Source organism: Silurus aristotelis (assembly GCF_946808225.1).
Source record: "Silurus aristotelis genome assembly, chromosome: 12".
Classification (NCBI taxonomy): Eukaryota; Metazoa; Chordata; class Actinopteri; order Siluriformes; family Siluridae; genus Silurus; species Silurus aristotelis.
The window spans coordinates 3,688,385-3,702,395 of record NC_139585.1 but is presented as its reverse complement, the minus strand read 5'-3'; the positions used below and the strand labels follow the sequence as shown (position 1 = coordinate 3,702,395).

The following is a 14,011-nucleotide window of genomic DNA, read 5'->3' as shown; positions in this document are numbered from 1 at the left end:
ATCACCTGGCCGACACCATCCCTACAGTAAAGCATGGTGGTGGCAACATCATGCTAAGAGGAAGTTTTTCAGCAGCAGAAACTGGCAGACTATTTAGAATCGAGGGAAAGATGCAGCAATGTACAGAGACATCCTTGATCTATGGGACAACTCTGTGAATGTTCTTGAGTGGTCCATCCAGAGTCCAGACTTAAACCCGATTGAACATCTCTAGAAAGATCTAAAAATGGCTGGGCACCAACGCTCCTCATCCAACCTGATGGAGCTTGTGAGGTTCTGCAGAGGAATGGGAGAAACTGCCTAAGAATAGGTGTCAAGCTTGCAGCATCAAACTCAAAAAGATTTGAGGCGGTATTTGGTGCCAAATGAGCTTCAACAAGGTATTGAGAGAAGAATTAAGTACATGTGATATTTTATTTTTTTTTTTAGTAAATTTGCAAACAACCTTCTTTCATGTTGTCATTATGGTTTTTTTTATTTATTTATTTTATTTTGAGGAAAATAATGAATTTAAGCCATTTTGGAATAAAGCTGTAACATAAGAAAATGTAGAAAAAGTGAAGCTCTGTGAATACTTTCCAAATGCACTGCAGATAGATAGATAGATAGATAGATAGATAGATAGATAGATAGATAGATAGATAGATAGATAGATAGATAGATAGAGAGAGAGAGAGAGAGAGAGAGAGAGAGAGAGAGAGAGAGAGAGAGAGAGAGCGCACCAAACACCTAAACTTGACAGATCCCGATACCGAGCTCGCTGTAATGCATCCAGTCTGCAATATAAGAGTTGAAACCTTGCGGTTGGCTCGGATCAATTTCCTTGTTTCTGCTTAAATAGTAAAAAACAAGATCTCTATAAATACCAAGTAAAACCGACCAATGATGCGATGCGAGCCAGAGTCTAAAAATAACTAATCCCCCTGCCTTTGCGCCTGTTCACAAATACTGTGGTTTCTCTGTGTGATTCTCTGCTGAAACAGGATGTGTGCTGCTTGAGCACATGTAACACAGTGAACCACATCTCACACAACACAAGTGCACAAGTTTAATATAAGTTATAACAGTTAACTCAGATATTGTTGCTGATTGATCATATAGATGGAAAAAAAAGTCACCATAACATTGCTAGGTGCTTCTTTTAGAACATCCCATGTTTCACATGTAGATCTTATTTGCTGTTATAATCAGCTCCACTCTTCTGGGAAGATGTTTCACTAGATGCTGTGGCGATTTGTGCTCATTCAGCCACAAGAGTGGTAGTAAAGTCAGCTACTGATGTAGATGAGGAGGTGAGGAGGCCTGGGGTGCCGTCAGCGTTCACATCCATCCCAGCAGGATCCCACAGGATTGTGCAGTGTCATGCTGGAACAGCTTTGGGTCTCACAAGAATCACATATAGCTGGAAAAGTCAGATATGGTGCTTGCAAAATCTCTATATAGGATGCCTCTGAATTTATGTTTTTTTCTACAATATAGTAATATTTGTTATGCAGGACTTTGCTGTAAGATGCACCAAACACAAAGTGAGCCTTGAAAGGTTTATCAAAGGCACCAAGACCACTCACTGACTTGATATGTCTTTTTTGTCAAGAATGATGTAGTATCCATGAATGCTGTTTTTCTTTGTACCCATGGCAAGCAGGAATGGCTGTGTGCTAAATCAATGGAGTCAAGGTGCTCTTGTATGTTAGTCCCAGCCAAAAAAAAAAAAAGATCTACAATTGACTCTCGCTTCATTGGTTTTATACAATACAATCAGTCCAACAGAGATTGTCTTTAAGCAGACCACAGGTAGTCACAGAAAAGACTAAATTTACCTTTTTGAAGATGATACGGTGTTTTACAGCTTGAGATGCGGACATCTTTCCAGGCCTCTTGTGGTGATGGTGGAATTAAATAAAGTAAAAGAAGAATAGAAGCAATGTCATTGTTCCGTCCTACAAATAATAATAAAAAAAACAGCAATGGAAACATCAGGAAAAAAACATGAAGAAACCCAAACAATCTCATTCTGAACTCTGACAATCTAACCATGTTCCATTTTCCTTCACAATCATTTCCTCACAGTCAATCAGGTCCTGAAGGTCTTGGGAGGTGTGAAGACTTTTACTTTGCTGAATGAATTTGTGCATGAATGTAGACGGCCACACAACTTGGAAAAAGACTTTTCACCAAAGATCTAAACAAATTCCTGTTCAATCTGTAAAAACAATGATCAAAGAAAATCCTTGTGAAAATCCTTTTACTTCAAAAAGAAAATTCAACATTTTTACAAGTTAAGAATTCACAGTTCACATGTGTATATATAAGTATATATATATATATATATATATATATATATATATATATATATATATATATATATATATATATATATATATATATACAGTACAGACCAAAAGTTTGGACACACCTTCTCATTCAAAGAGTTTTCTTTATTTTCATGACTATGAAAATTGTAGAGTCACACTGAAGGCATCAAGGGCTATTTGACCAAGAAGGAGAGTGATGGGGTGCTGCGCCAGATGACCTGGCCTCCACAGTCACCGGACCTGAACCCAATCGAGATGGTTTAGGGGGTGAGCTGGACCGCAGAGTGAAGGCAAAAGGGCCAACAAGTGCCAAGCATCTCTCGGGGAACTCCTTCAAGACTGTTGGAAGACCATTTCAGGTGACTACCTCTTGAAGCTCATCAAGAGAATGCCAAGAGTGTGCAAAGCAGTAATCAAAGCAAAAGGTGGCTACTTTGAAGAACCTAGAATATGACATTTTTCAGTTGTTTCACACTTTTTTGTTATGTATATAATTCCATATATAATTCCACATGTGTTAATTCATAGTTTTGATGCCTTCAGTGTGAATCTACAATTTTCATAGTCATGAAAATAAAGAAAACTCTTTGAATGAGAAGGTGTGTCCAAACTTTTGGTCTGTACTGTATATATTCTTACAAAACCTTTATAAATTATTTTATTTATTAAAAAAGTGGACTTGTTCACCGGACACTTCCACACTTCAGATATTTCTTTATTATTAAAAAATTAACATACAACTTTTTTTTTAAGATCTAGTTTTTGTTGATGTTCTATATTCTGAAAAGTTTTTTGATCATGTACATGTTCATCATTTACACAAAATAAAATAAAATAAAACGTTAGTTAATTTTTCGTTTCTTTTTTATTCATATTTAAAAGGGAAGCAGATCAAACCATTTTTTTTTTCTTTTTTTTTTAAACAGAGTCACAGGAAGAAAAAGTCAGTGCATTAAAATATAAAACTTCTTGCAGGTCTCTAAATGAAGTGTTATTTTGATTCATTCAGTCAGTTTTACTCTGCAAACATCAATAACCGCTGTAATTTGATCAGTGCTGATAAGTGAGCATGGTGTAGCTGATAATCCATGGCTAGGTGTGAAGTCTTACACCGATATAATGCTCTCCTCACTGCAGGCCTCCTTCACCTCCACATCCTGCACTAACTAGTGATGTGAATATGCAATTTGGCCGAAAAAAAAACACAAATATTTCTCAGTTCATTTTATACATGTTGAAGCTTCGAGTTTAACTGAACTCATGCGATCGGTCTGGTTTTAGTTTTCACTAAATCCTGTGTATAGAAACGCTTCTGGTGTGTAGCTGTGTTCTGGTCTACACGCCTGTTCGAAAATAGGAATATGACTCACTGTTCAGCATGGCTGATAATAAATCCCTAATAATAGACTCGCATGATTTCAAAACCGCAAACTCGCTCTGGGGTTCATCTCTTTTCGAGATCTGCAGTGAGGGTATATACTATAAAGCAAAAAGTTTTGTGAAGCCTGAATTTTCCAGCCAGATGTGGTTCAAATCAAGTTTGTTTCTTTAGCACTTTTCAGAATTTAACAGTGAAGGTTAACAATGTGTATTTATCCCTGATGAGCCAAAATGTGACTCCAAGGGATCCTGACCATATGTCCATATGTGACGAGTTGGGAGTGAGAACGTGTTGGATGAGCAGCCGTGGCGACTGTGACCAGGAAAAACTCTCTTAGATGTTATGAGGAAGAAACCTTGAGAGGAACCAGACTTAAAAGAGGAACCTCATCCTCATTTGGGTGACATCAAGAGTGTAATTATGGTCTTTAACCAATACAGAACACTGGAGAGTGAGAACTAACATGAGCACTGGAGTGTGTGATTATGAGTAATGTTCTTTCTACAGTCTTTTACAGTCAGTTGATGTTGTGGAACCAGGAGCTACTGAGCAACTTATAAAATTTGCGATCATTATAAATCCAACACCAGCTTCTCCATGCCACTCAAGGAGGTCCAGTGTCAAAACTCCACATGAGGTGGAATCCAATTGGCACTGGTACGTCTCTAGATGGTTCGGGATGTTTGCGGGTTCGGCGTCTACTTCTTTAAAGGTCCACAATCTTCATGAGGTGGGACGTGACTGAAGCTGGAGCAACCTCAGGATGCCTCAGGATGGGTAGAGAACGAGAAGCAGTGGAAAGGAATTAGCGGTTCCTCACCAAATGCAAAATGGTTAAATCAGTTATGGAGTTATCTGTAAATTTGTCTTGGATTGATGAATTGTGCAGGTGAATCTCGTGAACCTTCAGTTGGCGACAGACAGAGAAACACAGAATTTCTGAAAATAGATGAGGAACCAGGAAAGGAACGAACACTAATGCAGTACAGTAAAAGTGTGAACAGTAACGTGTACATTTGTGCTGTTAAAAATTCATAAATCCCAAACAGAAATATAGTTAATATCAGGATACATGGAAACTGTATGGATTTCTGATGGTCATGAGATGTTCATTGACACAAAAACCTACTTTTGAAAGATGAACTAAAGATTTTGTGAAAAGTAAAGACTTTTGCAAGAAATCAATTGTGTTGTGTTGTTTGGACGAAAAAATGCATTTACTAGTTTGCAAATATTACGGATGATTCAATAAATGCTTCAAAGACGCTGAGGAAAATTGTATAATATAAAATCACTAAAATTGTTCTGAAGTTGTAGTGCAGAATAAGCATTTAATGATCCAATCAGGAATGTATCTTCTGGTGTAATGATGGACAAAAAAATAAAAAATTCACAACAAAACACACACAATGCAGACGGACGCTAGGAGGAAAAAAATAACGACGCAATCAAACACACAGTTCGACTAAGATTGGGTTGATAAATCTAAAAGACGATAACACAGACAACAAAAAGTCAGTGAAAGTCCATAAAGAATTTACATTTGAGCTACATTATAAGGCCAAAAGTATTGGGACACCTGACTATTACAGCCTTTTTTTTTTTTTCTTTTCCACAAACTGGTTCCAAAGTTGGAAGTAGTGGTCGATTAATAAATCACCACGGCCGATATTTCAGGTTTTTTTTTTTTATTACTTGTATCGGTTGATAAATCTTTCCGATTTTCTTGAAAACGGATTATGACCCAATATCACGCATTCGCGCTTCTTCTATAAGACAAGCCGCTCAGATATGAAGCCACTTTCTAACATTACACTATGTTGTGTCATACATCAGATCCGAGACATATGCGACGAATCCGGTCGGGGACACACATGCAATATACATGAATTCAAATTTAAAAAATGAAAACACGTTTACCACAAACAAAGTTCCCGCTTGTCCAATCACACGAGGTGAAGCTGCAATAAAATTAGAATTTCTTTATTTAAACATATGTCTTACATTACGTTATGTTATATGGACAAAAGTATTGGGACACCTGACTTTCCCAGCCATATGTGGTTCTTTCGTCTTTGGATGCAGGAGCATGAAATGTAACCTTCACTTGAACTAGGAGACCCAAACCTGCTCCAGCATGAGAATGCATGATCCTGTACACAAAACCAGCCCCATGAAGATCTGCTTTAGGTGGGTTGGAGTGGAAGATCTTTTGCTGTAAAGCTCCAACAATATTGAACACCTTTGGATAAATTGGAATGTTGACTGCACCCCAGACCCCAGGCCTCCTAACCTCATCTACATCAGTAACATCACTGCGGTTAAATAAACACAATCTTCAGAAGCACACTCCAAAATCTAGTGGAACATCTTCCCAGAACAGTGGCGCTCATTAAAAGAGGAAATGGGGACTAAATGTGGAATGTGGTGTCCAGAAAGCACAATCTTATGGTCAGGTGTCCACAGACTTTTGCCCATTATAGTAGACAGTGTGTTAATACACTATAGGATGTTATAACACTGATGTTCCTGGGCTTTCATAAGTTTTTCTTCAAAGCTCCAAGGTTTAATAGTTCACAGGGAAGAAATAAACCATCTCCTTTAATATTTTGGTGGAAAATCCCAGGCAAATCGGTGACTGGCACCTATGAAATCGCTTCACAATCCGAGCACGAACGTTCGGTGTCAAAGTTTCCATTCTTTTTTTTTTTTTTTTTTGCTCAACGCTGCTTGCTGTGCTTCATAGAAACCCTCTAAATCTGAAGACACGGTCCAGGTGGAGAACCCAAAGTTCGGGGAATGAGCGGAATAGCGAGTACTTCAGTACTTGTTAATCCCGAAGAGACGAACTCCGTGCAGCTGAGGAAGCTTGGGGATGAGCACAGTGAGCAGAGACAATGTGTTGATAAAGAAGTGGATCCGGTCGTACTTGGTGTAGAAGCTGGTAAGGAAGTACCTAGAGAAGGAGAAAAGGACACGGGATATCAGAAAGGATGGAAAGATGAGAGAAAAAACAGAGATCAAATCCAACATACTGCTGACCTGTGTATCACTTTACGCTGATAAAAAAAATACAAATAATAAACAATACAACATCTGAACAAATAAGGAATAAAAAAACCATCTAGATGATCACCATATGTGTCAAAATCTTAAAAATATATATTATTTACTGGTACACAAAAACCTGTAAACTGGATTATTATACAATATTGTTTTTCTTGTCTTTTTTCTCTTCAGCACATAATTTTAATCTGTTAAATATTTATATATATTAATGGGTGGAGGTTGTGGATTAGAATAGGGGATGAGGATGGAGGTTGGGGATTAGAATAGGGGATGAGGATGGAGGTTGGGGATTAGAATAGGGGATGAGGATGGAGGTTGGGGATTAGAATAGGGGATGAGGGTGGAGGTTGGGGATTAGAATAGTGGATGAGGATGGAGGTTGTGTATTAGAATAGGGGATGATGATGGAGGTTAAGGATTAGAATAGGGGATGAGGATGGAAGTTGGGGATTAGAATAGGGGATGAGGATGGAGGTTGGGGATTAGAATAAGGGATGAGGATGGAGGTTGGGGATTAGAATAGTGGATGGAGGTTGGGATTAGAATAGGGGATGAGGATGGAGGTTGGGGATTAGAATAGGGGATAAGGATGGAGGTTAAGGATTAGAATAGGAGATGAGGATGGAGGTTGGGGATTAGAATAGTGGATGAGGATGGAGGTTGGGGATTAGAATAGGGGATAAGGATGGAGGTTAAGGATTAGAATAGGAGATGAGGATGGAGGTTGGGGATTAGAATAGTGGATGAGGATGGAGGTTGGGGATTAGAATAGGGGATGAGGATGGAGGTTAAGGATTAGAATAGGGGATGAGGATGGAGGTTTGGGATTAGAATAGTGGATGAGGATGGAGGTTGGGGATTAGAATAGGGGATGAGGATGGAGGTTGGGGATTAGAATAAGGGATGAGGATGGGGGTTGGGGATTAGAATGGGGATGAGGATGGAGGTTAAGGATTAGAATAGTGGATGAGGATGGAGGTTGGGGATTAGAATAGGGGATGATGATGGAGGTTGGGGATTAAAATAGGGGATAAGGATGGAGGTTAAGGATTAGAATAGGAGATGAGGATGGAGGTTGGGGATTAGAATAGTGGATGAGGATGGAGGTTGGGGATTAGAATAGGGGATGAGGATGGAGGTTAAGGATTAGAATAGGGGATGAGGATGGAGGTTTGGGATTAGAATAGTGGATGAGGATGGAGGTTGGGGATTAGAATAGGGGATGAGGATGGAGGTTGGGGATTAGAATAAGGGATGAGGATGGGGGTTGGGGATTAGAATGGGGATGAGGATGGAGGTTAAGGATTAGAATAGTGGATGAGGATGGAGGTTGGGGATTAGAATAGTGGATGGAGGTTGGGATTAGAATAGGGGATGAGGATGGTGGTTGGGGATTAGAATAGGGGATGAGGATGGAGGTTGTGGATTAGAATGGGGATGAGGATGGAGGTTAAGGATTAGAATAGTGGATGAGGATGGAGGTTGGGGATTAGAATAGTGGATGGAGGTTGGGATTAGAATAGTGGATGAGGATGGAGGTTGGGGATTAGAATAGTGGATGGAGGTTGTGGATTAGAATAGGGGATGAGGATGGTGGTTGGGGATTAGAATAGGGGATGAGGATGGAGGTTGTGGATTAGAATAGGGGATGAGGATGGAGGTTGTGGATTAGAATAGGGGATGAGGATGGTGGTTGGGGATTAGAATAGGGGATGAGGATGGAGGTTGTGGATTAGAATAAGGGATGAGGATGGGGGTTGGGGATTAGAATGGGGATGAGGATGGAGGTTAAGGATTAGAATAGTGGATGAGGATGGAGGTTGGGGATTAGAATAGTGGATGGAGGTTGGGATTAGAATAGTGGATGAGGATGGAGGTTGGGGATTAGAATAGTGGATGGAGGTTGTGGATTAGAATAGGGGATGAGGATGGTGGTTGGGGATTAGAATAGGGGATGAGGATGGAGGTTGTGGATTAGAATAGGGGATGAGGATGGAGGTTGTGGATTAGAATAGGGGATGAGGATGGAGGTTAAAGATTAGAATAGGGGATGAGGGTGGAGGTTGGAGATTAGAATAGGGGATGAGGATGGAGGTTGTGGATTAGAATAGGGGATGAGGATGGAGGTTAAGGATTATAATAGGGGATGAGGATGGAGGTTGAGGATTAGAATAGGGGATGAGGATGGAGGTTGTGGATTAGAATAGAGGATGAGGATGGAGGTTAAGGATTAGAATAGGGGATGAGGGTGGAGGATGTGGATTTGAATAGGGGATGAGGGTGGAGGTTGGGGATTAGAATAGGGGATGATGGAGGTTGGGGATTAGAATAGGGGATGATGGAGGTTGAGGATTAGAATAGGGGATGAGGACGGAGGATGAGGATTAGAATAGGGGATGAGGGTGGAGGTTGGGGATTAGAATAGGGGATGAGGATTAAGGTAGGGGATTAGAATAGGGGATGAGGGTGGAGGTTGTGGATTTGAATAGGGGATGAGGGTGGAGGTTGGGGATTAGAATAGGGGATGATGGAGGTTGGGGATTAGAATAGGGGATGATGGCGGTTAAGGATCAGAATAGGGGATGAGGATGGAGGTTGGGGATTAGAATAGGGGATGAGGGTGGAGGTTGTGGATTAAAATAGGGGATGAGGGTGGAGGTTGTGGACCAGAATAAGGGATGAGGATTAAGGTTGGGGATTAGAATAGTGGATGAGGGTGGAGATTGTGGATTAGAATAGGGGGTGAGGATGGAGGTTGTGGATTAGAATAGGGGATGATGGAGGTTGTGGATTAGAATAGGGATGAGGGTGGAGGTTGTGGATTTGAATAGGGGATGAGGGTGGAGGTTGGGGATTAGAATAGGGGATGATGGAGGTTGGGGATTAGAATAGGGGATGAGGATGAAGGTTGATGAGAAAGAAGGATAGGGAGGACTGATGATGATGGAAACTGAGGATGAGGGTGGATAATGAGGATAGGAATAGAGATAGAGATTGTGGATGGGAAAGTAGGAAAAGTATTGGAATATAGGATGAAGATGACTATGAAGGTTGAGGGTGGGAATGAAAAATTTAAATTAGAGGTTGTGAATGGATGATGGAAGATAGAGCAAGAGAACGAGGACAGGGGTTGAAGATGGAGGATGAAGACACTCACAGTATAATGGGTGTGATGGTGAGGAATTTGCGCGAGGCTGTAAACTGTACACCGTAGTCCATCTGCTCCCAGTGAGTGAGAAGTCGAGCCTTGCCCTGGTCCGGGGTCTCGAAAGGAGTCCCCTTTACTGTGTGTAGCAGGAGATACATGCACTGAAAACACACACACACACACACACACACACACACACACACACACACACACACACACACACACATTATCCAGGCGTATCTCCAACTTTAGCAAAAAAATCTAATGTTTATTCAGCACATATTCAGCCACTGTATCAGTTTATCACTGTATCAGCACAGATTCTGCAAATGTACACTCAAAGATATAAAAAAAAACATTCAGAGTCATAAAAAATGATAAATAAATCAAAATAAGAAACAGGTGGTTTTCAGTGGTGGACAATTCTGTTGAGATACTCCACATGAAAACCAGCTGCACCGTGAAACAACACGAATGTGAGCAAAGAAAAATAAAAAAAATCCCGAATTCCACTACAGGGAAGAGAAGTGAAAAAAAAAAAAAAAAAAAAAGAACGAAAAATATTTTACTTGTTAAAAATAATTTTATAATACACAGAAGCCTGGGGTGCAGTCAACGTTCCAATTCATCCTGAAGGTGTTTGATAGGGTTGAGATGTCACATGACCTTTTTCTGCAAATCAAGCCCTCTTACTGACACTAAATTAAGTGTGTGTGTGTGTGTGTGTGTGTGTGTGTGTGTGTGTGTGTGTGTGTGTGTGTGTGTGTGTGTGTGTGTGTGTGTGTGTGTGTGTCTCACCATGTTGTGGATGAGGTTAGTGAGCGTCCACACCACGGCCACACTGACGAACGGGATGCTGAGCAGGATAATGTGCAGGAGGCCGATGCCCAGCAGGTAGGACAGCCACATGCCCCGGCTGTTCATCACGCGTGTGTTAGGGTTCACCTCGCTGTGCGCCGTGCCCACGTTCATCGTGATGGTGAAGTACACACGAGGACGTCTTTGTCTAGAGACGGTCGGGGAGGACATGCAGACAAATGAGTGTTGATGGATTGGAAAACCAAAGTAGCTAAGAATTTGAGTGTTATACCAACGGTCACCACAAGGGGCATCAGAACATTTACGTTTAAAAGATATTTGGAAGACCAACTTACAATCATCTCATTTATAATTAAATCAGACACAGACAGACAGACAGACAGACAGACAGACAGACAGACATACAGACAGACAGACAGACAGACAGACAGACAGACAGACAGACAGACAGACAGATAGATAGATAGATAGATAGATAGATAGATCCTGAAAGCTGAAAGCTCTTACAGATATTACAAAGCAGATTAAATCTTCAGACAGATCGCAAATCTAAGTAGATGTTGCAAGAGTTTTACATTCTCACTGATCCTGAAGACAAGAGCAGGACATTCTGTTTACGCATCCAAGTGAAAAAGCAAGTTAGAGGGAGAAAAAAAACTGCAGTGCAAAGTAGGGGAAAGAGCATGATGAGGACGTGGAGGATAGAGGATTATAATAATAACAACAGTAATAATAATCATAATAATAATAATAATAATAATAATAATACATTTAAAGTGATCTGCATCAAAGATTTAACATTGGACAAGGCATTAATAAATAAATAAATAAATAAATAAATAAATAAATAAATAATAAGTTACAATGGTTCAAATAAAAAATTAGCAATAAGAATAAGTATTCTTAATAATAATAATAATAATAATAATAATAATAATAATAATAATAATAAGTATTAATAATATTAATAATAATAATAACAATAATAATCATCATCATATTAATTATATAGTTAGAAAAGGCTTTAAAAAACATAACTTTAGTGTTTTTAATGTCAATATTTTTTTTTTTTTTTTGCAACTTCCTTAAAGAAAGATATTTGTACACTTTACAGTACATTTGCTGTTAAAATCGGTTGTCATGGAAACCGCGTGGCGCGAGTTATCAGAAATAAAAGAAGTAAAAAAAATAATAATAATACTCACGAGTGCAGCTGCTTCTGATGACTGATAATAATAATAATAATAATAATAATAATAATAATAATAATAATAATAATAATAATAAAATTGTGTGATTTAAACTCAGTTTAATAATTATTATTAGCAGTAGTAGTAGTTAGTAGTTATTTCAGACAGTGTTCACTCGAAAATAATTCCCCCCTCCCCTCCCCCGTGACCGTCCACGCGGTTTCCATGGCTACGCGGTATCTTAATGACGTAATAATACGAATAAAGCGGGAAATATTTACGACGTCAAAGAGAACGCGGGGCAGCGCGCGCGGACCTGAGAGCAGCAGCTGATCCTCGTCAGTTTGTGCGCTCGAGCGACCGAACGCGGAGATTTGATCTTCGGGTAGGAAAGAAATTCTAATTGGCTCTGGAAAACCACGTGGACCAACGTCAGCCAATCCGCGAGGGGGGGCGTTGGGTATTTAAAGTCGACGAGCAAACGCCCCTGGTGACGTCACAAGAGCCACGTGGGAAGTGTAGTTTTGTCGCGTGCTTTTGTTTTTTTATTGTATTTATTTATTTATTTTATTTAAGTAAAAAGTAATAATTTAATCTTCTTTGTTCTGGAGCGTTTTGCATTTTTTTTATTTTAACATAAATATGTAGCTTTTTATTTTATATAACAAAATAATAAATAAGACTATAAAAAGAACATCTCACTCTCCAGTGTTCTGTATTGATTAAAAACTATAATCAAACTCTTGATGTCACCCAAATGAGGATGAGGTTCCACTTTTGAGTCTGGTTCCTCTCAAGGTTTCTTCCTCATTACATCTAAGGGAGTTTTTCCTGGTCACAGTCACCATGACTGCTCATCAGGGATCAAACACATCGTTCACCTTAATTCTTAAATTCTGTAAAGCTGCTTTAAGACAATGTCTGTTGTGAAAAAGCGCAATAGAAATAAACTTGACTTGAACTTTGATACCCAAACGTGTCCCAGAATGACAACGCCCCTGTGCACTTCAGCTCCATGAAGATCTGCTTTCCATGGTTTGTGTGCAAGATCTTCCTGCTATAGCACAATTAAGCCTTTGGGAAGAACTGGAACATTGACTGCACCCCAGACCTCCTCACCTACATCAGTACCTCCAGACCTCCTCACCTACATCAGTACCTCCAGACCTCCTTACCTACCTCCTACCTCCAGACCTCCTCACCTACATCAGTATCTCCAGACCTCCTTACCTACCTCCTACCTCCAGACCTCCTCACCTAATCAGTACCCCCAGACCTCCTCGCCTACATCAGTACCTCCAGACCTCCTCACCTACCTCTCACCTCCAGACCTCCTCACACACCTCAGTACCTCCAGACCTCCTCACCTACATCAGTACCTCCAGACCTTCTCACCTACCTCCTACCTCCAGACCTCCTCATACACCTCAGTACCTCCAGACCTCCTCACCTGCATCAATACCTCCAGACCCCCTCACCTACCTCCTACCTCCAGACCTCCTCACCTACATCAGTACCTCCAGACCTCCTCACCTACCTCCTACCTAAAGACCTCCTCACACACCTCAGTACCTCCAGACCTCCTCACACAACTCAGTACCTCCAGACCTCCTTACTTACATCAGTACCTCCAGACCTCCTCACCTACATCAGTACCTCCAGACCTCCTCACCTACATCAATACCTCCAGACCTCCTCACCTACCCCCTACGTCCATACCTCCTAACCTACATCAGTACCTCCAGACCTCCTCACCTACATCAGTACCTCCAGACCTCCTCACCTACATCAGTACCTCCAGACCTCCTCACTTACATCAGTACCTGACTTCACTATCGCTCAGTGAATCTCACTCAAATTTATGGACTCCCAAAACAGTCACATAAATTTATATCTCGCAAGTCCACATTTTTTCTCGCAATTCCGACTTTATTACTCACAATTATTAAGACTTATTTATTTGCAATTCTGACTTTTTTTTTGGAATTCCAACATTGTTTTCTGTTCTGATAACTTGGTTTTTAAGTGGGAAAGAAATGCAAAATATAAAATTGTTTGTCCTTTTTTATTTAGTTTTTCACAGTTTATT

At 40.1% G+C, this 14,011-nt stretch overlaps 1 protein-coding gene across 4 annotated transcripts; it reads right to left on the bottom strand.

Annotated features, from left to right (window-relative positions):
• Positions 1–5,663: 5,663 nt before the first annotated feature.
• ormdl3 (ORMDL sphingolipid biosynthesis regulator 3) lies at positions 5,664–12,306 on the bottom strand. 4 transcript variants are annotated; one of them, XM_083556112.1, is made up of 4 exons: positions 12,239–12,306; positions 10,712–10,919; positions 9,923–10,074; positions 5,664–6,652 (listed from the first exon to the last, which is right to left on the bottom strand). In XM_083556112.1, the coding sequence occupies exons 2-4, from the start codon at positions 10,883–10,885 to the stop codon at positions 6,517–6,519; spliced, it is 462 nt and encodes a 153-aa protein (XP_083412238.1). In that variant the 5' UTR covers positions 10,886–10,919; positions 12,239–12,306; the 3' UTR covers positions 5,664–6,516. The 4 variants fall into 4 exon arrangements, with proteins under 4 accessions (XP_083412238.1, XP_083412239.1, XP_083412241.1 ...); XM_083556113.1 differs by having other exon boundaries at positions 12,204–12,296; XM_083556115.1 differs by lacking the exon at positions 12,239–12,306 and adding an exon at positions 11,938–12,010.
• Between the last annotated feature and the right edge of the window lie 1,705 nt (positions 12,307–14,011).